Here is a 25,434-nt window from a genome sequence, read left to right as displayed (position 1 = left end):
AGGTCTTCTCTTGAGACACAACGTCCTGTCAGGGCAGGCCACCCCGGTGATGGAGCACTCTGGGAACGGCAGGAGCTGCTCGGCTCGCAGGACTTCAGCGCCTTGGGGTCATGCAGAGGTCACCTTGTGCTGTCGGGCCCAGGCCCGCTGGGGCTGCTCTGGACCCACCTGGCTGTGCTGCCCTTGTCCTGCCCCACCCCGAAGAGCTGCAGGTCAGACCTACCTCCTTCCGGGGTGGTGAACTCCTTGGTTTCACTGCGAGGCCCATCGCCTCTCCCATTGACCACAACCATCTCCAGCTTGTAGTTACTGTAGGGGAAGAGGCGGGACACCACGCCCCGGGGGCGGTCACCAGGGAAGCTGGCTTGCTGCCTCTTCTGAGACACCCACAGGTTCTTCAGCAAGCTGCTCTCCCTCCAGTAGTAAGCCTTCGGGACAGAGGCGGGCCGGTGAGGGGACGGGCGGGCGGGGCTGGGTTAGTTGTTAGTGCCGGTGGTGGTGACTGGTCTTCGCTTTGCTTGCCACAGGCTCCAAGTCCCGAATGCCCTCAGCAGCCCCGCCTAGGGCTGGGGGAGCGGCCCGAGAGGCCCCGTTCATTAGTCCCTAGCGAGGACCAACTGACGTCAAACACGAAACAGGGGCTTGGGGTTCGATCATTTTCTGAGCCACATGAGCTCTCTGGGAAATAGGCAAGTTGGCCAAAGTTACTGATGGAGTGGACACTTATTTCCAAGCTGGGGAACAAGGGTCCAGGCATGGAAAGCTCTCTTCTGGGCTCAAAGGCCACATCGCCTTGAGTTGGATTAGTATGGTTTAGATCGGCAGTAGGCAGGAGTTGAAAAGGAACAGGTTACCCTCAGAAGTCTGAATAGGGGAGTTGATTTAATCCTTTGAAGTCAAATGGTTTCTTTTAAAATTGTTTGAAGACCTTTAGAATGGGCTAGACACATGTCCAGGTCAGTGGACACCAGGCTGCCTGGTGGCAAGAGCTTGGATGGGATGGCCTTCAGAAGGTGGTGGTGTTAGGGGTAGAGTTGAGAGAGTCTGGGACACAAGGTACGGTTAGCAGTATGTAAGAAGGCCCAGGTCAGGCTGCCACACCAGCGTCACCTGGGCCTCCAACGGCAAAGGAAGGCGGAAGTCAATACTTAAGAAGGGGACCCCTTAAGAAGCGGACCCAGTGGGAGCTTTAGCCAGAAAAATCTCCGGGCAAGTAGGTTAAGGGTGCAAGTGCTGGGGAAGAGCTCATTCAAGTGTATACATCTTCTTGCCTTCCTTCTCCTACCTACCGAATTCACGTCCCCAAAGAGACCGATCCCTTCCATTCTGCCCACAATTGTCCATCAGCCAACTCTCAATGACCTCTAAGTCACAGAACCTGCAGTATCCCATGCTTACAGCAGCCATCACCTCCCAGACAAGTTTTAAATGAAGCTATGTGTAAGGGAGAGCCTAGCGTGGCCTGGTTTTCTCTCCCCCTTGCCCGCCTCAGCTCCCCCTTGCCGAGAGGAGAGATACATGAGCAGAAACTGCCCGCAGGCAGGGAGACCAGGAGAAGCCAAGGGCCTCGATAATCCATACGCCAGGTAATCCGGAGTTGGCTGTGACAACAGGGAAGATGTTTACACCTTTTGGTGGCTCTGCCTGTTAGTGAAGGTTTCATGAAACCAGACTGGGTGAGGCAAGCAGCCCAGTGGGGGCCATTAAGAGAGGGGAGGGGTGTAGCTCAGTGGTTCCTCAACACTGCTCCTAAGATCCCTGTGTGTCTGCTCACACATGAATTATGAGCATAACGTGCCATATGGAGCATCAACCCACCGCCCTCCGTGTGATTTTCTGCTGAGTAGAATCAGCATATCTGTTGCAGAACACACCTGCATATATACAAATAATTTTTTTTTCTGGGTGTATTTTTGGACAGCTAATACTAGACATTATCTTCTTGAATCTACTCTGGATCCAACAACTATCCCTAGGACCCCTTCCAAGTAGCCTATGGCCCGCATCTGCTACCCCCTTGCCCTGGTTAGCAAGCCGGGTGGTTAGGCGGGGCTGAGAGCTGGTTTCCTCACTCGGTACTCTCTGAGTTGGCCCTGCACCGTGTCGGGGTAGACGCGGTTCCACTGAAGGCTGATGGCTGTGCTGTTCAGGACTCGGATTTTAACGTCAGTGGGTGCAGCCCTGGGATCTGTAATGTGTTGGGACAGAGAGCTAGTTAAGCAAGCAGGGCTGGCCCCTGGACTCTAGGGTCTCCTCAGACTTGTTCTCTGCTGGCTGGTGCCTCCACCCCACTCTGGACACGGGGTACTCCATGAGGGCAGGGGCTAGGACTGTTCCAGGAGATTGCCCTTGGGGGGATGGGGGAAGGCCAGGACAAAAAGGCGGCCATCTGGGTGGAAGGGATCTGCCTACATGTTTAGAGGGCCATTATTTGCTATCCTCCCAGCTGGGTAGCCTCTGTTTGCCCCTCCATTCCATGTGCTACCCTTCTCCACCTGCTCTGTGTCCCAGCAGGCTGCTCTCTCTGGACTGTGTGGGCTGGCCCCCTGTTCACAGGCCAACAGATGGGTTTGCTCACTAGGTAAGGTCAGCAGGAGGAGAAGGAGGGTGGGTACCTCGTCCCTGGCCGCCTCTCTGTGGGGCTGCAGGTCGACAGCATTGCACTTTGCTACCCAAAGTTCTACCCCTTGGTCGTGGGGACTCCCCTGTCTGCTGCCCCTTCAAGGCTCAGAATGTTATGCTGGGGTCCTGCTGTTGTTAGCCCTCTGGGTGGTTTCTGATACCTTGCTGTTTTCCCTCGAACCCTGTCCTCACATTAGAGATAGTCCCCTTTGAGTGACACTCATTTCCCACCAGGACCCTGCCGGAAACATCAGCCACAGGCTGAAGATGCCCTAACCTTGTTCAGGAGGGGATTCTGATCCTTGACTCCCTGAAGAGGGAGACCCACTCCCTCCCCCAGAATGGATTCTCGCCTGCATTTTCTCCACTCTGCTGCAGAAGAATTCTGCCCCACCCCTCGCGTCCAGCAGAGCACAGGCCCGGGGGGACGGCAGGTGCCACGGAAACTGTGGGCGGGTCCACGGAGTCCACGACTAGACACTGCTCATTCCATACTCACCAGCCGGTAGTTCCTGCCAGTCTCCTGTCTGGAAGTGTTTGCCACCACAAGACAAGGAGCAGGAGGGACAGAGAGTCTGCTGATACTATCCACTTATTCCCGAGTGGGTCCAATCCATAATCACCTCCAGGAAAGTGGTGCATGGGGCCCACCCCTCACTTCTTCCCGTCTGTCATGCACAACACGGGCCCTACTCTTGACCCCAGCATTGGCCTTTGCAACTCCCTAAGACTCTCCTCCCTGCCTTCTGGTCACCCCATCCGCCTAAATGATCTTTTCTTGGGTCACCCTGACAGGGAGGAGCTCCACTGACCCTCCTGCTTTGCTCAGTAGCCTACTGATTGATGTGCTGGGAAGAAGGAGGCTGCCACCATCTTAAAAGTCAGGCAGATACTTCCACATACATGCCCAGAATCTTGTTGATTTACCAAGGCTAGCCTCCAAAGAACTTCTCTTTGCATGCTCAATTCCAACGGTTAAGAGCAACACTGGGATGCCAGCAGGTAGCTGGTCTGGATCATTCCAGTCTGGGGCTCTTCTCTATTTCTCCAGGTCTCCCCTGGGGAGCCAAGGAGGAGTCTGGCCTGTGGCCCCGCTTCCTGTGGAGGAGTCTAATTATGGCTCTTTGGGAGGGAGAGTCCTGAAGTCTTGGCACTAGCAAGTCTTGGCATTAAGGTAGATTAGAAGGCCTGGCCTCTGTTTTCAAGCCTGACATTTGCTATTGGGTAATATTGGCAAGGGTGTTCCTTTGCAGGGTCTCAGTTTTCACACCCGTAAAATGGGAATATTGGACCAGGCGATGATTGTTCAGTAATTCTAACTAGTGTTCGGGTGATGACAGTTTGGCTCCTGACATTATCAGGGGCCTGTTTGCCCGAGGTCACCATAGGGGATTTCTTTTTCCTGGGGACCGGCTGTCCTCCCAGGATGTTCTTGGCAGTCCCATGACCCACCCTGAGGTTCCTGGTCTGTGAGGCTGGCTTTGTGCCGCCCGGCTGTGAGGATCCTTGCTCAGGGATGGGGGAGGGTACTCACAATCTTCCCCGGAGTAACCGATGACAGTGTCTGGCTCAGGGCCCTTCCCAAAGTCATTTTCGGCCTGGACTCGGATCTCATAGGGCACGTAGACGGGGGTCTGCCCCACCACGTAGCGGGAGCCCCATACTGTGACGTTGTTCCACGTCTCTCGAGTTTCTCTCCGCCGCCACTTGACGATGTATCGCAGGTTGGGGCCAAAGGCAGAGGTGGCGTTCATGGGCTGAGCAGGGAGAGATTGAGGGCAGGGGTGGAGCCCAGACCCACCCACAGCCTGCACTCTCCTTCTGTGCCAGGCACCCTGCCCCGATCTGCCCAGCACTGGCCCCCTTGTGGCATTGGGAGAGCATGCCACCCTCACACTGAGTCCCCCGAAGCCCAGAGTCTTATGAATTCAGCAGCCTGTAGATTTTCTGTGACAAAGGCTTCACCCGAGACCTAGTCACTCTGACTCCCAGAGCCACCCACATTTGTAAGTGCACAGGGAGCCAAAGATTTATTTTCAACAGGACTCTCCTGTGACTGATCGGTAAGCAGAACAAAACAAGAAAATCATAGAATATTCTTTAACATTGGAGAGGGATGAGTTTTGGTTTAGCCACAGCATGCTTACTGCTAATGAACTCAAAATTCCAGAACTGGCTTGGGTTCTACCGAATCCATGCGTGACTGTCCTGTCCTGCCCAGCAGCTAAGGGTGGGTGCAACTCTGTTCTTCATTTCCTAAGGGCCTAGTCCAGGAAGCTGTCCTCTACAGAGCTGTAGACCAGGAGCGGGTCCTTGCAAGGTCCTGAAGTTGAGCCCTGGTGTCTTGGATCTGGGCTCAGCCCAGCTGCCCAGGCTGCTGTGAGATTGGGCCCTCAGAAAGATGGGGACAGCCATGATCCCACATGTTGTAGCTCACTGCTTCTGTTACTCATGGTGACAGCACAGAAATGTTAATATTTCCATGGCTGAATGTGCATCTCTCAGACTTGGAATTGGTTTAGAAAAAAAGTCATTTTGAGACCACATATCCCAATTCTGGTTTGGAAAACATAGTCAGTGAGCCAAGATGAAGATGGAATTTTTTTCGGTCCTGGCCCGGAGAGAAGCTTTTACATCCTCTCGTTCATTCTTGGACTAAAAGAAAGCCTGCACTCAAAGCAGCTCGAGTGCTGGTCTCCTCTCCACCCCCAACCATCTCCAGTGGGAGGACCCCAGAACACACCAACACTAGGCACCGATGTTTAGGCTAAATTTTTTTAGACCCCTCCTTCGCCTAGAGAAGTCCATTTTCGTTTGCTGGTACTCTGCTTTTGCCAGACTAGCTGTCTATGTTCCTCGGTCACCTCTGCTCCCATCTCCTGTCTGAAATCTTGCTCTTAGACAATGCTCCTGTTTTGTCCCTGGATGTCCAGTGCAGAGAGTGGCCTTGGGGCCTCAGGGGTGTAAAGAGCAAAAGGACTCCCAGGCGCTCAAGGCCAAGAAATCAGGCCCATCGAGAGGTGGGCTGGGAGGGACCCTTACCGTCCACGTAATCTCCATGTTGTTCTTTCTGGTGCCTTCTCCCCTCACGTCGGCGGGATTGGACTCGGGGGCTGGAACCCAAGGGGATGCAAAGTTCAAGCCCGATGTGTGTTATGGGCACAGTGAGCAACTTCTCTCCCTTCTAGCTGACCAGCCCCTTCTGTGGCTGTCTTCCCTCAGCATTTCTCTGCACACTATCCCATAGGCAACCGAACTCATTCTGTGGTTTTCTCACGAGGAGGATGTGCCTTCCTAGCTAAGACCGAACCTCTCCCCCCTCCACCAAGCAGGGCTAATTTCTTTTGAATTTTAATCCCTCACTAGACAGCATTTATCATAAGGCTTTCCATACTTTGGGTGGTCCCGACAGCCAACTCAATGTGGATTAATTATCCCCTTCATGGATTATCCACTAAATAAGTTTAATACCAGACCGGTTTATCCCCGGCATTCAACATTTTGGGGGAGCAGCTCCACTCTCAATGGGCTGGTATATTTTTGGAAATCTAAACATTACCCAAGCGTGATAGGAAAAGAAATCTGCTGTGACACCAGATTATATATTTCTACTACAAATCTTTGCCATAGCACTTCCCTTTAGAGCAGATGACCAAGAATTATTAAGGCTATTAGTAATAATAACCACAGTTAGCGTTGGCTGGGTGCTTACAATACGCCAAGCACCACGGGAGGTACCCAAACAGCATTTTCACACCCAAGCCTCCCGACGGCCCCGTGATGGAGGCGGTGTTGCTATCCTTCCCTGTCTCACAGCTGAGGAAGCCCAGCCTTGGGGCGGTTAAGTGACCCGCCCACGCTCGCATGGCCAGGAACTGGGGGAACTCAGTGGGGCCTCGGGGCACCCGGGTTCAGCGCGCTGGCCGTCAGCCCTCGGGTACTCACGCGCCCCGCTGGTCCGGTAGCGCTCAGAGGGGAGGCTGGGGTGGCTGCTGCCCACCTCGTTGATGGCAATGACCCGGAACTGGTAGTTGACATATGGGGACAGCTGGAGGATGGCAGAGTTGACACTGCCCGGGAACTTGGAATGGTCATGCCAGACCCCGGGCTGGAACTGGTCCTCTTCAAACTGGACGACGTAGTCTGAGTGGGCAAGGAAGACAGCACTGTTTGGGAGCTGAGGTAGCGGAGTTCTGCGACGTACTCCCGCGTGGTTGCCGCTAGTCTTTACACTCTCCCTTGGGTGGACAAAGGCACAGGGAGAATTCCTCCCCGGACACGGAGAGGGGAACCAAGGCCTGCATGTGCTCCGCGAATAGCCCGGGGCACGCGTCAGGTGAGGTGGAAGCCGGACCAGAAACCGGGGCAAGGCCTCCGGCTGCTACCACAAACCAGGCTGCCATCCATCCCTCTCTTCTGGACTGGAGTGCAGGGCCCCTGGCTGACCTGTGATGGGGCTGTTGTTATCATCCCCTGGGATCCAGGTCAGCCTCACGCTCCTCTCGGCCAGGTCCGTGAGCTCCAGGTCCCGGGGTCGGTCTGGCCGTCCTGGGAGCAGAGGAAGAAGACACCACGCGGGACTCCCCAGTTAGAGCCAGCCTGTCCCTGTGCCGGCCCCAGCCTTGGACACTGCCCTATGACAGGTCCCTGACGGGCCGAGGTCGGCACCCGCAGGAACCAGCCCTGGCCTGCCTAGAAGGGTCAGCACAGGGACCACCCCATTCCCTCAGGGGGCCTAGGAAGAACAAAGAGGAGACTTCAAATTCCACCACCCCCAAAAAAGCATGAAAGGATGTAGGTAGGGCACAGAGAGAACCAGGACCAACCCATCCCATTTCTGTGGCTGTTCTTAGGGGGTGAGCATTTGGAAAACGCTGCCCTTTTCATGAGACCCATGCTTGCCACCTATAGGGAAGCTGGTGAGGAAGTGTGGGATTTGGTCTCATCTTCTTGGGATGATTACCTTCTACTCTGTGCCAAGGCTTCGAGGGGGCAGGAGCCCAGGGGTGTGCTTGGAGCTGAGCAAGGCAGACTGGTTAGGAGCGTGGGAGGGACAGAGGCAGAGGACCAGGCCAGGGAGGACATAGGGACTTAGAGTTTCAGCGATGGACAGCAGGATAGAGGAGCCCCAGCAAGCATCCAAACAGGGCTGGGGCAGCACCTTTGGGGGCTCCAGTCTCACTGTACTTCCTCAGTGGGTGTAAGGGCCATCCTGGCCTGGGGATAAGGCCATCTCACCTCTGCCTAGTGGGATACGCGGGATGTCTCCCCATCCCGGCTGCTTGAACCAGTTATTTCGGTACTCTGGCTGGTTACTGGGAGGATCTGGAAGGTGGGTCACGTGAGCCCACACTTGTGTATGTGTGCACGCGTGTGAAGGCAGACTGTGAAGGGGTGCGCAGCAGCAGACTTGGGGAGGCTGCAAACAAGATGGGCCTACAGGTAATCTGAAGTGAATGGGCTTTCCCGACTGGACCCTCCATATTTCTGAGGCCAAAGCTGGGGAGAGAGAACAGGCCCCCACAAGGAAGTGGTGAGCGTGGCCAGAAGTAAGGGATGGGATGGATCGGCCGCCGAGGACTTCCGAGCCCAGCCTATGAAAGGCGCAGGAAGCCCGAGTGGGGCAGTGGCAGGGCTGCGAGGTGAGGGGTGTGACCCTTGAAAGGAATCGGATTTGGCAGCGAGTGGCCTCCACACGGTACGTCCTGTCCTGCAGCACCTTCCTCCTCAGACCCCACCCTCCCAGCCACCTAGAGAGGGCTTTGGCAGGGGTCCTGTGATTAGTATGAATTACCTTTGGGCAGGGCAGCCAAACGGTTAGTTGGAGTGGCCTGATCAGCTGAAAGGTAAGACGGGTTATCCGGGTTAGCAAGTTATCCAAGGTTACAGGTGTTCTAGAAGGATGGGAGTAGGTGGCCGAGGGTTGAACAGCTGCCCTGAGCAGAGGTGTACTGGGCACAGCTTCACCTTTGCTTCCATGGAGAGCCCCCCTGTGCTTCCTCCACGGCTGGCGGGGTGGAGGGGGGGACTTGTCTCCTTCCCATCCCAATGCCACCGTGTGCCTGGGACCACCATCCCCAGCGACCGTGCACTGTCGCCACCGGAGAGATGGAGTGTACCAACGGTGATGGCAGTAGGGTGCCCAGAGAGAGGACAGAGGTGATGAGGGCACAGCAGGGGATGTGCGTCCCTGGATGGGCAAGACTATCTTCCCCTGGCGTTGGGATGGCTCAGTATTTACAGCCTGGCTTAGACACGGGCAGGACATGATGGAATCAGTTTGCTAAGTGCAGAGCGCCCTATAAAATCCCATCAGGAAACAGGAGCAGGGTGGCAGGGGGAGGGAGGCCAGCCGAGGGTGCTGGCGGGACAAACTCAAAATGCAGTCTTGCTTCAACAATGGGTTCTTTTAACTGGTACAGAGGTCAAAACGATCACAAGAAGAACCCCCGTCCACCTTCCCTCTCTCGTTCACCCATCCGTTGAGGATTTGGGCGAGTTAATGGTTCCACTCAGAGGTGAGGTGCCTGGCCCACCTTGCTGGGAAAGGAGCGGCTTCCTAACCCTTAGATAGAAGGGGGGAGATCACCATGGCTGCCCAGCTCACTGGCCGCAGGCGATGGCCCGGGACCTGCCCAGGGCCCACGGCTCCTCTGGCCTCGGGAAGGGGTGGGGTGGGGGGAGTTCAGAGCACGCGTGAGCAGTGGCAGTTACCTAACACAGTAAGGTAGGCCTTGGCCAGGTCCTGGTCCAGCTCAGTGCTGGCAACGCAGGTGTAACTGCCCTGGTCCCGCTCGGCCACACCGAAGATGGTCAGGGAGTCGTCTTCCTTCTTCATCCTGCAAGGGCACCAGGGAGGGGTTGGGAGGAGGGCGAGTGGGCTGACAGTGGGGGGGCGGGGGGGGTGCTCTGGGCACTGCCTGCTTTCTCCCTGGAGTGGGGATGGTGAGTGAGAGGGCAGCCACAGCCCCTGCCAGGGGCCACAAGGCTCCCTCCCAGTGGTTCGAGAGAGGCACGGTCTTCACTGTTACCTGGAGCACTGTGGTGCTTGACGGAGGGGAAAAGGCAAGTGGGTGAAGCAGAAGCGGCTCCGACTCTGTTCACTGTCCTCAAACTCCCTAGTGTCTATCCTCTGTGCCTTTCTTATGCTGCGCCCCCCTCCCAAATCAGGGCACAGTGCGGTCCACCACCCGAAAGGCAGGCTGGTGTCCCTCCTCTTCCCCTACTTCCAGCTCCCCCTTCAGCCCAGGCCAGTCTGTGCACCCAGGCTCAGGCCAGGTGTCCTGGGCTCCTTTGAACTGTCTCTTGTGGAGGGGGGTGGGCACCACAGAGCAGGGTGGGCTGCGAAAGCTGTGGATACCCACTGAGTGCACGGATGCCTGTGCCTGCCTGCAGGGTGCACCCCTGGAAAAGCCAGATGAGCGTGCAAACAGCTGCTCCCTGTGCCGACCTCAGGGCCCTGCACCACCAGCCCCTGAGACGTGAGGGGCTACAACAAAGAGCCCTGTGGAGGGAAAGGCTCGGACCAGCCCTCCCCATCACTGACTGCACATTACAGACACCTGTCGGGACTTTTAGACACTACAGGTGCCTCCCCTCGCCCCACATCACTTAAATCTGGACAAGGGAGGCCGGTGTGGTCTAGTAAAAGCGTCCCAGGTGCCTCTCGGCTGAGATGCCCCACTAACACCCTGGTGGCCGGCAGCTCGGGTCGGCCCTGCCCTCTGCTGGAGAACAGGGGCACTGCAAGCGGGGCTGAGGCCGGAGCGGCAAGGGGACCCGGCAGCGGAAGAGGAAGGGAGGAGGAGTGCTCAGGGAGGAGGAAAGGGGTGAGGGGAGAGGGGGAGAGAAGTGAGGGAAGAGAGAAAGGAGTGGGAAAAAGAGGAGAGGGAGCGAGAAGAGAAGGAGAGAGGCAGAGAGCACGCAGGGTGGGGGAGCCGCTGGTGCCGCGGCCACCTCTGCAGCAGCTCCTGGGGGACACGCGTGATGCAGGCTCCCTGTCCCCGGGTTCCCTCAGTGTGTCACCGAGGACAAGCGGGAAGAAAACGGGCCCAGACTCGCGCCTGGAAGAGAGAAGGAAGGAGCAGAAACCTGTTTCCAATGTAGAGAGGCTCGTCGTCCTTCAGCCAGGAGACTGTGAGCTTCAGGGAGGGGTCGTGCTTCACCCGACACTCCAGCTGCACCGTGGTGCCCCGCTTGGCCACCTGGTCCTCAGGCATCCGGTAGATCCTGGTGGGGTCTGTGGAGAAGCCGAGGGAGCTCATCATTGGCATGGCCTCTGCCCACCACCCCACGTGGCCACACGGCATGACGCACATTACAGGAACCACGGAAGGTGGCAGAAATAACACTCAGTTATATGAATGGTGGTGGGGCGGGTGTGGGCGATTCTAAGGAGGAAACAATCCCCAATTCCTTTCTCTCTGGCTTGGGAATCTATGATGCCCTTCCTGGGCTGGTAGTGGGGTGTGGGTGGGGTCTCAGACTTCCCTTTCTACTCCCACGTGGACCGGGCTCCCAGCACCCAGGCCAGCCGGAAGCCCTGTGAGGACACAGAGGCCCACGGGGAGGGCCCCATTAGCGGTGCGTTTTTAAAGGGAATGGCACGCAGGAATCACTTTGAGGAGATGGCTTCCTCGGCTGTCCCACCCCGCACTCTCCCTACCAAGCTCTCCTTTACCTTTGACCTCCAGGCGGACCTGGTTTTCAGCTTTGCCCAGGATGTTGGTGGCGACACAGGTGTAGATGCCTTGGTCCTCTTTGCGGATCATCTTGATTTCCAGACTGCCGTTCTCGTAGACGTGGTAGTTACCACCATCCAGGTTACTTCCCTGCCCGTTCTTAAACCTCACAACAGAGCAGCAGAACACACAGCACACTGAGACAGGACCGGCCCCGTCGAGCAGGGGTCTGCCTCCTCCTGCTGGGTGGCCCTGGCAAGTCTCTGGCCCTCTCTGGGCTTCGGTTTTCGTCTCTGCACAATAAGGGGGCTGACCTCGATGATCAGGCAACTTTCTCCCAGTTTCGACCCTATAAGGTTACCTGGTCTTGCTGAATACCTATTTTGGGCCCGAGGGGAATGAGGACTCCCGGGGGTGGGGCTGGTCTCCTGGAACTTACCATCGGAGTGTGGGGATGGGGGACCCAAAGAACGGGCAGTCAAGCCGTGTCCGGTTGTACAGGATCACCCTAATGAGCTGGTTCCGGGGTGACAGCATCCGGGGCGGCACGTCTGCAATTCCCGGAGAACAGACTTTGGCTGGGGGGCCTACCTCCTCCAGTCCCCCCCCGACCCAGGTCTTCCATGTGCCCTGGCAGCACAGTAGCTTTCCAAGCGCCCCGTCCCTTCCCCCATCAACCTCCCTCCTTTAAGAAGCCTCCCAGGGTTAGGGGAGGGAAGAGGAAGCTCACCCGTCTGCCTTCAACCTACCCTGTGTGCAATCCAGCTTTTGCAAAAGGTCTCTCCGGATTACCTAACAGGTTCTGAAGCTGCCCCTCCATAGCCCCAAGGCATCTCTGAGCTGCCCCCGCCCTCTCCCTGATCTAGGAGTGACCCTAGTACTCAGAACCACTTCCTACCCTAGGGCCACCGAGAACGCAGGCAGAGTTGGCCTGGATATGCGGAGGGGGTGAGACAGGCCCCTCCCCCTCATCTGGAGACATGATCCTAGCATGGAACTAACCGTCTGCACACCCAGCTCCATGGATCTGAAGTTCCCTACCCTCCCCGGCAAATTCATCTTCAGTCTCCATGCTTCCTCTGTCCCATGCTCTCCTACCCCTCCCAGCCTGGCTGGCCTCCCCACGACAGGAGCAAGCCCCAGGGAGGCTCACCCAGCACGCTGACGAAGGCGTTGGCCAGCAGGTAGCCGTGCTCGTTGGAGGTGTTGCACTGGTACACAGCCCTGCTGCTGATCTGGGTGTCCCGGAAGATGATGGTGTCCCCAGCCACCTCGCGGTTTGGGTTGGGTGGTGCCGCTACAGACGGGAAAGACGCCCCTCGTGAGAAACGGGCAGGGCGGGGCGGAGGGCACTTGGGGCTCTGGCCAGGGCTCCCTAAGACAACTGGAGTGCTGTGGAAGCAGCTGCCCCGGGTGGCTCCCAGGAGACCCGGCTTCTGGCTCTACCGCTGCCCAGCTGTGTGGCTTCAGGCCATCATCAGACCTACTGGGGTTTGTTTCTCAGCCTGTCCAATGGGACTGTGAGTCCCTGCTGGACCTGTGTAACAGCCGGGCAGGTGTGGTTGAGAGCATAAGCTGTGGAAACAGAAAGGGGTTTGAATTCCAACCACATCACCTGCCAGGGTCATTCAGCTCCTCTAAACTCCAGCATCCTTGTGTGCAGAATGGGGATGACATATCACCTTGCAGGGTTCTTATGAGGATAACCTGAGATTTTAATGCATGTCTGAAGTCATCAGCAGAGGCCCGGCACACACTGATTACTATTGTTGTTATTATTTTAATCCACTGTGCCTATACTTAAAGGTTTTGAAAAGGACAAAGGAATATACAACTGGATGAGACCTACCACCTTCCCATCCTCGGAGCAGAGCATTCTTCAAACATTCACAGAGTTAGACCCATAAGCCAATGCCTGTTGAACTGAATGAGTCCTTAAATTTGCCACAGCTACCTGATCGTCCCAAGAGATGTGTCCTAAACTGAGAGACGATATTTCCTCCCACAGCTCTCCCAGCATGGATGGCTTGGGATGCAGAGAGCAGAGGCTGGGGAGTGGCTGTGGGGTCTCAGTCCTGTTCACACGTCAATCTGGGACTGGGACAAATCAATAAATCTGGGCCTCATTTCCCTCATCTGTCAAGTGGGGGAGAATTACTCCCATCCTTCTCCCACTCCGAGGAGCTTTATTAAAAGAATGACGAGCGGTATAAATAAAGTTTTCTAGAAATGTAAAGAATCGCCACTTTTTTCATCTTTCACTGGAAGGTGACTTTCCTCTGTAAGGTTTCTGGACTGAGCCAGGTGACTTGGTTTGGATGGTCTGTGAACACATCCAGGATCGCTCAGACCAATAGCAGCAGTGGGCAGAGGACCACCTTGGGTCTGGTCCCCGAGGCGCCACTCCACAGATAGCAAGTCTGAGCCCGGAACTGGGGAATCAGCAGGAGGTAAATGAAGATGAGGGCAGCATCCTTATCACCCGTCCCCAAGTCCCCACTCAGCAAAAAGGCACGAAGAAGTCCGCGCCAGCAACTTCAATGCCTCCTTCCCTGGCAATTCTCATGGAGCCAACTTTCTTCTCAGCCACTCCCCTAAAGTGACAGGTGATCTTTCCAGGGCCAAGGCTGAGCTGCAAGTCCTGAGCTCTGCATTTATTCAGTGGTGCTGTGGAGTCTGGGCCTTTGTCGGCCTTGTTCCCAAAGTGCTGTCAGGACAGGGAGAACAGCAGAGGGCAGGCAACGTCCATATCTCTGCTTGTGCCCAGGGCGAGGACACGGACTGGGAGGGAGACCGTGTAGGTGTATGGTATTCTCACAGACACCCACAAGGACATTTTATAAAGTAAATGCAACTGGAGAGACTATGATGGGAAAACCTGACTGAGAGCCCTGGCCAGAGGGGCCCTGGAGTCACCTACTCTAGCCAGCGGGCAGGACTCAATTTCCCCACATCTGGGCATACCCAGTAACTGCATCAGTGCATCTCTGCTCTCATAGGGAAGTTCTTCCTTCTATCCAGCCTGGCTCTCATTTTGCCCTCAGCAGAGAGTGGAGCCTGGGTTACTGAGCTCTGTTCTACCTTCCACGCCCCACCCCCACTCAGAGGCTGGCTTTTCACAGACCTTGAACTGGGCTGTGTGGTTGTTTAGGGCAGAAAGCAAGATTCAAGAAAAACCCAAGGGAGTTTTATGCTCCCTAAATATGAGAACATAAGCATAGATTTCCTGTTCTCACACACAAATGAGGCAGGTTTCCTGCCTCTTGAGATGTCCAAAGAGCTGGGCTGCTCCAGAAGCAGTGGCCAAGGGGCTATTCTTTTTTTTTTTTTTTTAAGATTTTATTTATTTGACAGAGAGAGGCACAGCGAGAGAGGGAACACAAGCAGGGGGAGTGGGAGAGGGAGAAGCAGGCTTCCCGCTGAGCAGGGAGCCCGATGTGGGGGCTCGATCCCAGGACTCTGGGATCATGACCTGAGCCGAAGGCAGACGCTTAACGACTGAGCTACCCAGGCGCCCCAAGGGGCTATTCTTTAACCTCATTCTGGTACAACTGGGGCTGGCCCATAGGGATAGGGATCTGGAGCCTCTGACAGGAGACGCAGCAGAGTCAGGTGGGACAATGGCTTGTTACTTACATTGCAGAGGTTCCCCATTTACCATCCACTGGACAGTGGGCTTGGGGTTCCCATTGGCTCGACACACCAGTCTCCCGTCCTCGCCAGGAGCCAGGATAAGGTTCTTGGGTTCGTCCAGCCAGTAGGGAGCAGCTGGAAGACAAGCAGAGTGCAGGCAGCCGAGTTAGATGGCTCGGGGCGGGCAGGAGACAGCAGACCGGCTCCCGCTAGGAAGGCAGGAGCCCGAGTGCCAGCTCCAGGCCCTCACCAGCTGCCCAGGACTCATCCTCGCGGGATGACTCCGTCCAGCCTGCCTTTGGCTGGCTTGGCACCACGGGGGCTGCCCGCTCTATTTTGAGTTCACAGAACAATAGTTCTAAACTGGGGCTGCTCGTTAGACTCCTCTGAAGAGCTTTTAACAAACATGGACACTGGGGCCCGTCTTAGGCCTACTAAGTCAGAATCCTCAGGGGAGGCTGGGGCAGTGGATGCTTTTAGAGCCCCACAGGTGTCCACGATGGGCACCCAAAGGCAACAGCTGATGCAGTTGGTAAAGAGCACCCGGGGCTGGCCCCTCTGTATTCCGTTGCTATTGCTGTGACATCAGACCATTTAGAAAAAGGCCTCATAGTCATTCTTAGGCATTGGGCTTTGGTTAGAGCAGAGCAGGCTATCCCTTCCAATTGTGAATATGTGGATATGTGGATTTTTTTTTTTCCTGAGAAGTTCCTATGGATCAGATTCTCAAAGATCTTGATACCCCCAAAAAGGTTAAGAACCCCTGGTTTGAGTGTAGTGCTGAAACCAAAGTCATAAGGTCAATGGAGCATGCTCTTCGAAAGTTCTTGCACTCTTGGTATCAGACCTCATCGTCCCCATCATCTGGTCAGCCCCAGGCTGAGAAGGGACAGGTGTACCCCACCACCCACGGCCGGGACTCATAACGGCACGTGCTCTATTGCCTGCAACAGCTCACATGGGCCATCTGCGCTGCAGAGGGAGGGAAGTGATTTAAAAAAAAAAATTTGTGCCATGATAATTCCCCATTTTTAAGAAAGAACCATGCACAAGTACACAGACAGCACAGGGCTAAGACGACACACCGTGAACGGGAATGCAAAATGGAAGAAAGAAAAGGTGCTGCGTGAAATCTGAATGGCCCATGGGGGTACATTCACCTGCGGAGGGAGCCCCAGGCACCACAGAGAGGTGGGGGATGGTCAGGGTGGATCTCCTTCCCCTCATACCCACGGTGCGTGTGCGTGCACACACACACACACACACACTCACACACACACACACTCACATCCAGAGGGTGACACTATCCCTGGCAGGTCACCATGGCCACTAACCCGTGTGTTATCGGCTCTCCCCTACTCCCCCTGCCCCTCCCCCACCCACAGAGGGAAAGGTGGTTGTGGCGTGTAGGGCTGGCAAAATCATCATAATGAGAAATACACACAACGTACCCTTTACTCTCACCGAGATCGTGTGCCGGATGCTGCCCATCTTGTTGGAGGCCAGGCAGAAATACTCCCCAGAGTCTTCCTCGGAGACGTTGGTGATACGGAGAGCCTTGTTAAAGTTCTCAAACTTGGCCTTGTCAGATGGGAGGTCCCCACCCTTCTTGTACCACGCGATGTCTGGTGTTGGGCTGGGAGAGAGACCGAGCAGGAAACAGGGATTAGCACCAACTGCGGCCCTGCTCTTCTTCTACAGAGCTCTGGACACCCGGGCGTCCTTGAAGTGTAGGTGCAACCAGAAGGACACATGTCCTCTGAGAGAGGCCCTCTCCTGTACACAGGGGATGCTTGGCCAGAGAGCCCCAAGGGGCTGCTGTAAAGTCACACGGGGTGTGAACACACGTGCGGGACGCCTACCTGTCTCCCCTCCTGGTCTGTTACCCATAAAAGAGACAGCCAGAGTGGGATGGGAATGATGATGCTTTGCAAAGGCCTTGCTAGGGGCTGTCTGTGTCTCTTTTTGCCTCCGCACACTGTGGCAAGAAGAGAGCCTGCGCGAATTCCCAGCCCCATCCTCCCGGGGAGGGACCAGAGTGGGGGTGCAAGCTGTACGTACACCCCGGAGGCGATGCACTCCAGCAAGAGATCCATGCCACGCAGCACCATCTGACTGCTCGCCGTGCCCTGGGGATACATGAAGCTGGGTGTTCTTTCTGCAACTCCTCGCGCTGAAATAGGATAGAAGACGCTCTCATGAGCCTCCTGCCCAGAGCTGACCCAGCTAGGCCCAAGCAGTCAGGCTAGGAAGAAGTGTCATCACGCCCCCTACTTACCCCCTTACCCTCAGAGGCACCAAGTCCCAGACCCTCCCAGCTGAAACCGCCCCCCCACCCAAGGGCCAGGGCATCATTAAGAGAGGTGTGTTAGGAAGCGCGGGGCTCCCCGGCCCCATTGGCACATGTGTGTGAGCAGCTCTAAGATCTGAAAGGATCTGCCAAGAGGAGCCCAGCTTCCTCCCCAGTTCAGTAAACCCCACCTTCCTGGGAAAGGCGGAGGGGGTTGTCTGAGCAGTGAGCGGTTTACTCCCTGAGCATCTTGTGTTGGGACCCCAGAGACCAATGTGGTGGCCCCCCGGGAGGCCGTCTCAGCAGCAGTGGATGAATGAGAAGGCACGTACTGGGGCCACAGGACAGACAACCTGCTCTTTGGGACCCTGGAGACAAGGAGCTGGGATGAAGCCACAGAGACCCAGATGAACAGTCAGAAATGCAGGCAACATTATTAATGGTTTAGCAAAGACATGGAGAGAATGAATGAGCAGAAATGACAGGAAATCACTCTGGGGCCAAGAGCATTCTGCTTCTTCACTAATGACTCGGGAAGGGGGCTGGGAGGAGGGTGTTAATTGGATGTGAGAGACTGGGGGAGGGGGAGTGGAAAGTGGCAGCCGAGATGGGGGAGGTGATCTACAATTCAACTAGGCTGGAGCAGCCACGTCCACAAACAGTGCCATGCATGCAGGGTTTGAAGGCCAGGGTGGCTGTTTGGCTGTGGACGGGGTCATGCAAGTCTGGGCACAGCCCCAGCACGGCGGACCCCACCTTACCTGCGCCTCACCTCTCCTGGGGAGCTCTTTGCACAGTTCTAAGGACATGGGTAAGACGGAAGGGAGAAGAGCAGGGGTTTTCCAACCAGGAACCCCAAAGCAAAGGGAAGCTGCAGGAGACACCCCTGCCCAAAGGTGTAGAGTTATAAACAAGAAGAGTGAAAGCTAGAAGCTGAGTCTACCCAGGGGTGCAGTGGGTCTTAGGCTCAGTTGGAGAAGCGAGAGGAGGAAGGCAGGCAGAGCTGCCAGGAGCTGGGAGCCGTCAGAGATGCCTGGAGTGGGGCAAAGGCATCTTCCTGGCTGGGGGCCATTAACGGGTCCTGGCAGTGAGGACAGGGTGGCAGGGGAACTCTTGTCTCTGTGACACTGGTGTCTCCTAAAAGAGCTTGTTGGACAGGCCGGTGCCTGGCTGGATCAGCAGGGCTCCTGTCTCAGAGGCACTCATCTTCTCTCCATTAGCCATCGGGGAGTGCGTTTCATAGAGCTGGGGTCTATTTTATGCTTTTGTCAGGGGAAGAAATGATGAGACGTACGCGGAGTTAGTGAGGCGGCCGGCACAACGCGTGGCACATACAGCAAGCGTTCCGTGAGTGTTGTGGGATGAATGAATTCAAGGGGAGGAGGGAACAAAAAAGAAGGCGACAGTGTACCCCATGTGTTATTTCTCTTTCTGTAGATGTCCTCATGTGTCCCACCAGCACACACATATACAACAGTGGCTACTGACCGGGTTAATCCATTATGTGGTTAATCGGTTACCGCCTATGACCCTTGTAGCAGCCAGCTCTCAGTACCAAGGAAGCCTGATACCAAAGCAGTAGCTTCCTCCCACCCGTTATCATGGAATCACCAGAACAGTCCAGATAACACAAGGTCAAGGGAACTATGAGGAGAAGGATATTTCAGGGCAGGAGGCCCTGGTGTTAGGCTGGTGACTCTGAATGAGTGCTGGGAATGCTGGGACTACGTGGAAGAGGTCCCAGCTCAGCTGGCATACTCCTTCCACGAAGTGACGAAATCTGCAGAAACCAACCTGCGACCCCGTGGACATTTAATTCACACCATAGCAGGCAGCACCTCGAGCACACTTGACCAGCAAAGCACCAAGTATGGAAAGGAGGAGAAAAGAGCTGAGTCTCGCTGTGGGGGCCTTGACATGCTGTTGCCGTGACTATAAAAAGGTTACAGCAATACTTCACTTGTAGGATGTGGGCTAGCAACCATAGAATTATCCCAAAGGAAGAGAAGCTACTGGGAAACAAGCCAAAGTTCAAAAATACAGGGAAGAACATCCTAAAAGTCAGAGGTAATAATCAGGGCCACCATTTGGTGGGCATTCATGAGGGGCCAAGCCTTTGCTAATAGCCCTCTCTAGATATCATAGTCATGCTTAATCCTCACAACAAACCTGGGGGGTACCACCTCCATTTTCAGCAGAGGGAACTGAGGCTCAAGGAAATCCATAGACTTGGCAAGGTCACAAGCCAGTTATGTTTTGGATTCTGGACCATTTGGCACCAAAGCGTGTACTCTGATAGTTATACTATCTCGCCTCTTTAAAGATGGCTACCCCATCTGTCCCTCCTTCTGACAGTCAGCTTTGGGAGCATCAAACCAAAGAAAACCCAAATCCAAGGGTAAAAGAGGTGAAGGAAAAAGGCATAGTATCTTGTTGAGCTGCTCTGGTGAACCTCTTCCACTAGGCTAAGATCTCATCCCTCCCTGGTTTCTAAGGCCCAAGCTGGAGAGAGAAGCTGGGCTGGGAATTAAGAGGTTCCAAAGGCATTTCAACTGGATTCTTAAGGCCATGGAAAGCTTGAAGAGGAGTCAGGGTGACACGTGGTTTCATTAAGGGATGAGAAGCTGAACCCAAAGGGGAGGTTATGAGGTCAGCTGCAGCAGGAGGGATTTACATGAAAATTGATGAAGGACAATCCAGCTGGTGGCTTTGGGGGCCACTGCCCCCAAGGGAAGGTGGCTAATTTCTTTCCCTGGAGTAGGAGATGCAGGAAGAATCTCCAAGACAAAGGTGATTACTCTCTAGGACTCTGCATGGTAGAGGATGACAGTCTCCTAGGGTCATATGATCTCACCCATCTCTTAGAGATGGGGATTCAGCCTGTCCAGCCTCATGATGCTGCTCTTATTCTCCCTGATCTTCAGGGCTGGGGTTGGACCTAATATCAGATCAAACTCAGAACCCAGACACCAAAGCTCACGTCAGTGGATTCAGGAAGAGCTTCCCACGTGGGCCCCTCTGACCTCTAGCCCAAGGACTGTCTGTCCTTTCCTGCTCTCCCTGGCTCATGGGTGGGATCATGGGTTTCCAGGGGAATCTGGGCAGCAGGGAGACATCAAGATATGACACTGCCTCAGCCACCTTGGCTTTAAAGGGCCAATGAAAAAATGTCTTAATCAACTCCTATGAGAGGAAAGGTCAAGATTGCTGAAAACCTGAGTTATTCCCCTCTGTTAAGCACTGTGGGTTAGTGGAAGAGAGTCCAATGCATCAGATGTATCTGAGAACCTTTTCCAAAAACAGCTTTTAGGGGCAGCTGGATCCCACATTTGCTGCTTTCCATTCTCAGAATTAAGAACTGGGGTTGGATCTGTGGCATCTCATTCACCTCTCTGGCTCCAGGAATGGCTGACGAAACAAACAATCCCAGAAGATAAGAAAAACTCTCTGTCTAGTAACATTTGATACCCTCCACTGTCAGGAAATCTCTCCCATAAGTCTAACCCCAATCCCTCATGCAATAGTTGGAGCTTTTTTCTGATCCAGGTCTCAGCAGAGCTGAGGATCTGAATAGCTTTCATTTCTCTAATCTGCCCTAAAATCCCTCTCTCCATAGTAATTTCTTCCCATAATGGTGCTCGCTGAACCCCTTGGCTTCTCTTCAAGTTCTCTGTGTCCAACTTAACTTCAGTCAACACTAAACCATTCCCTTCAATACCAATACTGTAGTAACACGTACTAATCATTGATGTGTCTGACACCATGCTAGCGACCAGGTGCACATTATCCTGGTTATTCTTCATGACAACCCTACGGGGCAGGTCATATACCTATTTTACAGATGAGGAGATTAAGGTTTTCACACACTAAATGACTTGCCCAAGGTCACTCAGAAGCCTGCATTTAATTCGAGGCTGTCCATCTCAGAGTGCCCACTCTTCTCTTCCTTGTTTCCTTGCCAGGTGAATTCTACGTGGCAAGCTACAGTCTCAGACCAGCTGCCCCCTGCCACTCAGCAGGTCAGGGGACATCTGGCATAGGTTCAAAGGATACTAAACCACTGGAGAAATCACTAGAACAAAGTGTAGTTATGGGGTGGCCCTATCGCTACAAGAGACATGCCATATTTCAAAGCCAAGCAGACGGATGCACTGGGCATTTTTCACTGCCTTGTGTCTCAATGTCCAGCCCCGTACTCAGAAAGGACCTTATCTTCCTTCCTTCTCACTTTCTGTTTCTTTCTAGAAGCATTCAACCTAGCTGCCCTTTGTTCAGCATGTGTCTCACTTTGACTTTATATCCCTTCCAGCTGGCTTCATGCTTGGGTCAGCCACATTCATTCTACCCTGGATCGAGGAGAAGGGGTTCTTGTGAGTTCTTGTGAGTTCTTGCGAGCTTTGCTGGATTTTATAGCCCTGGATGGTTCTTAGAACTCCCACGCATTCACTTGTAATCACATCTACCACTGGCCACAAAGTTTAAGTGGCTGGAATCACTCAAATTTATCCCATTGAGAAAACAATTCTACATGCTTGTTCCCCTGAATGGTTTATCTAACACAAAGGAGGCGCTTGGACCAGATGGTCTCTAAGGGACCTTCTGGCTCTGATATACTCTAGCTTCAAGAATACTTCCATAATAGATTACCTGAAATCCAATTTAGAGAAAGGCACATTCCACACCAATGCTCTGGGGCTCTTGACACAATGGTGGTTGGCCCCATTATTTTGAAAACAAACAACACCCCTGAATCCAACAAAGATCCCCTGCCTCCTTGGGCAGTAAATCTCTTTGGCAGAATCTCAGTGTGGCTCTAGGGGCTTGATGCCAAGTTAGAGCCTTTGCCTCTCTCTGGGGCTCTCCCTCCCTCTTCCCCTCCCCCACCCCAGACACCGATCATTGTTTATATTAGCACATCACAATGCAGACACTTCCTATCTATTGGAGGCCACAATGCTGGCCCTGGGGACCTGCAGCCTCAGCTTCCGAGGCATAACTGATGATGGGGGCCAGCTGCCTCGCCAAAGCCAGCAAATGACTGTTCCCTCTGGCTGCTCAAGGAAAACAAGACATTCTTGAGCCGTGGTGAGGGGGCAGGGACTCAGGTGTGGAATAGCCAATTACTCTACTCATCAGCTGAGCAACCAGTTGTGCGATGAGTTAGAAATATGCCTCATGGAAACTGTTCCAAGTGTGTGGACAGCTGCGCACTGGATTTGTACATGCCGCCGGAGGAGAGAAGCAGCCCAGGCAACAGAGACCAGGCATGGCCCACCTGCATTTATACTTACCTTCAAAGAGAACTCAGAGCTGGACTCTTACTCATTTTTCCCAGAGGGATTTTAAAGAGACATGGGGCCGGTGAAATGGTACCCCCAGTAACTAAGGCTAGATTACAAGGTAGGCAGGTCACATCCAGACATGTACAGGTTAACTAATTATATCACAAAGCTCTCTGCATCCTTTAAACCGCTAACAGGAACCAGACTCCCTGCTTCTTCCTCACTGTGTGGACTCCCCTCTCCTCAGATATTCTCCATCCATCCACCACAGATTTCTACGTTTCTACAGGACCCTCCAAGAAGCTCTTTCGGAGTCCTACCCTAGTCTGACCAACCTGTCCAGATTTCAGCAACTGGCGGCTTGCCTGTTCCCAGAAACCGGAGCACCACGTGAGCTACCTCAAACTCCCACACTGGCCACACCGTCCTCCCGGAGAGCAGTGTCCGGAAGGGGGCCCCTTGGCACCCTGGTCTGGCCGACTGTCAGCCCTGCCACCCAGCATGAGTTAATGAGACACGGTATCAGTCAAGTTAGGCAAACTGGGGTTAGGACAGGCAAGGTTACTCCCAAGGTTACCGCGGCGACTCACCACTATACATGTCAGGGTGGTTTCTTAAGGACGAGTCATTATAGGGGTTGTCTGCAATAAACAAAAGAGGGTGAGCAAACAGGAGGCCACGGACAGCTCATGGAGGCATAAACAGGGAGAGAACAACAGAAATGCAAAGCCGCAGAAAACAACCGGGGATTTTGCAAAGGAAAGACACAGCATATTTGGAAAGGAAATGTGCTTGGTGAAGAACAAGCAACATAAAACAGCCCAAAAAAGGGAAGAAAAGGTTAAATCCTGCAAAAGAAGGCAATAATAAAAGAAATTTCTTTTTAATGAAAGAAATTAGGCTTGACCTTTAATGGCTTGATCCTACTGTATTTCAAACAAATGAAATAAGGATTAGTGGCATCCTGTAGCCGTCTTTTGAACAACTTCCCATCAAAATCCTCAGTTCCCAGGACTCTGGATCAGGCCAGCTCCCGGGGCAGCTAAAGAGAAAGGAGTGTGAGTGAGCCCTGAGGAAAAGAGCAAAGCCCTCCCTGGGCAGAAGCTAAGGTGCAAAGGTGGGAGGTCAGTGAGAGAAGACAGTCCAAGAGATATAGTTCATCAGCTGAGAGAGAGGGACAGAGGGACTCTTGGCAAGCGCCCCCGCCCCCCCACCTGACCAGTGGGCACCACCCTGGTCTCTGAGATGTCTCTGGTGGAAAGAGCGTATGGACTAAGCCGGAGATTCTGAGCTCCTAGACTGGCTTGGGCTGAAGTCATTCCTTAAGTAGCAGACGGGTGCCTTTGGTTCCAATGTTAGGTAATTAAGACCGCTGGGCATTTAATCCTCAGTGAAAGACGTTTTGGAATAGGGCACTTAAGCCTGCCAAGGCTAGGCTTTTCATTCTTCTACCGCCATCCCCGTCCAGCTACTGGGTTCAAGTTTTGATGGTACCCACAGCGGGTGGGGGGCGGTACAGCTGGCTAGAAGCCAAGCAGACAGCCTTGAGAAGCCGACCTGGTCCAAGCAAGCGCCTGAGGGAGGCGAGGTGCTGTGCCAGAATATTTGCATATTTGAAGACAGATCAACTCCTGTTAAAACGGATTGCAGAGGCTGTGCGCACTCTTTGCTGGGACCCGTATTGCTTCCCAAATGTGCTTAAAGCCTGGTAGGGAGATTTGCATTATTCAGAACTATCCCTTAAGATGGGGTATGTTGTAAGACCGAGCCTGTTTGGGAAGTCAGCTTGGGTTTGTCTGCTGCTAGGGGTGGGAACCAACCTGCAGTGGAATGGAGAGGCAGGGTGGCAGAAGGGACGAGGGGCTGAGGACGCACTCAGGAGGGGACATCCCTCTCTGTGGGGAGGACAGGGGCACACAGCTTAAAGGGCCCTGGCTTCATGCTCCTAAGCTCCCATGCCACCAGGTGAAATAGAACTGCTCTCTTTCCAGAGAAGTGACCCAAGTTTGGAACTGATCTTACAGTTTGTGGATTCTGCAGCACATCTGAGCAATTCAGGGAGACTTTCTGACTCCTAAGAGTGCCACTTAGATAGCAGACATTAGGAGGAAGCAGGGTTAGTGCTCCATGGTCTGCCTCAGGAGAGACTCCTTCTCCCTCACCATGGTCACCAAAGGGACCTGTTCTGGCATGGGCAAAGTGGGACAGGCACATCACCTCTCTGTGAGGCTGACTCCACTGTTTGTCTTTGACTGCATCCCAAAACAAATTTTAAAAATGGTTTCAGATCGCCCAGCGTTTTGTATTAGATATCTTTCCCCCCGGCCCTTCCTTAAATGTAGGTAACGCACAATCAGCCATGATGAGATTGGTGTCTTCTCCTAAGGGGCAAACTGTGACGGAAACGCGCAGTGAGGAGAGACTTGGAAGCTGTCCCAGCTTGGCTGTTTTTCCTCCCACCCCCAGACCTGGTTCTGAAGGTACAAGAAAGAGCCTGTGTCCTCTCCAGGCAGGAAAGCAAAGAGAGCACAACTGTGCTATTTTAAGCAACTGTACCCAATTCTGGGCTGGCTCAGATGCCCAGAACTTGCTCCTGGCCAAAGCTGCCCCTGGGAGAACTCCAGGAAGCAGACAGGGCTCTGTTCCCATCACCTGGGGGGGTTCTTGGCATTTGGTGGAAAGCGTTTTCAGTGGAGTAGGAGACCCAGAAATGAGGCAGAAACAAATAGCCCTTACCTCCTCTGGTAGACAAAAGGATGTTTCTGGAAAGCCCGACTTCTAAATGTTGCTGAAAATCTCTAACTGCCTAATTCCACAGAGAAAGGCTCTTTAGCACCTCCACCTCCCTGCCTCTACCCTGTGTGACCTTGAGGGCCTCTGCCCAGGACCGCAGAAGGTCACCTGACTCAGTCCCCAAACAGGAGTC

At 54.2% G+C, this 25,434-nt stretch overlaps 1 protein-coding gene across 21 annotated transcripts in view; it reads right to left on the bottom strand.

Annotated features, from left to right (window-relative positions):
* NFASC (neurofascin) overlaps positions 1–25,434 on the bottom strand; it is a 181,278-nt gene that overhangs the window by 33,567 nt on the left and 122,277 nt on the right. For 12 of the 21 annotated variants that reach the window (XM_036075905.2, XM_036075912.2, XM_036075911.2 and 9 more), the window contains 16 exons: positions 23,099–23,149; positions 16,998–17,109; positions 16,388–16,572; positions 14,940–15,071; positions 12,457–12,600; positions 11,743–11,854; positions 11,303–11,469; positions 10,714–10,861; positions 9,337–9,461; positions 8,417–8,461; positions 7,069–7,170; positions 6,568–6,765; positions 5,665–5,735; positions 4,157–4,379; positions 2,073–2,188; positions 224–428 (listed from right to left, as the gene is read on the bottom strand). In XM_036075905.2, the coding sequence (XP_035931798.1) occupies positions 224–428; positions 2,073–2,188; positions 4,157–4,379; positions 5,665–5,735; positions 6,568–6,765; positions 7,069–7,170; positions 8,417–8,461; positions 9,337–9,461; positions 10,714–10,861; positions 11,303–11,469; positions 11,743–11,854; positions 12,457–12,600; positions 14,940–15,071; positions 16,388–16,572; positions 16,998–17,109; positions 23,099–23,149 (2,136 nt within the window). The remainder of the gene's footprint in view (positions 1–223; positions 429–2,072; positions 2,189–4,156; positions 4,380–5,664; positions 5,736–6,567; positions 6,766–7,068; positions 7,171–8,416; positions 8,462–9,336; positions 9,462–10,713; positions 10,862–11,302; positions 11,470–11,742; positions 11,855–12,456; positions 12,601–14,939; positions 15,072–16,387; positions 16,573–16,997; positions 17,110–23,098; positions 23,150–25,434) is intronic. The other 9 variants (XM_036075908.2, XM_036075921.2, XM_036075922.2 and 6 more) reach the window with 6 other exon arrangements.

Source organism: Halichoerus grypus, chromosome 7, assembly GCF_964656455.1.
Source record: "Halichoerus grypus chromosome 7, mHalGry1.hap1.1, whole genome shotgun sequence".
Taxonomy (NCBI): Eukaryota; Metazoa; Chordata; class Mammalia; order Carnivora; family Phocidae; genus Halichoerus; species Halichoerus grypus.
Note: the sequence above shows the minus strand (reverse complement) of the source record. Positions and strands in the feature narration are given on the sequence as shown.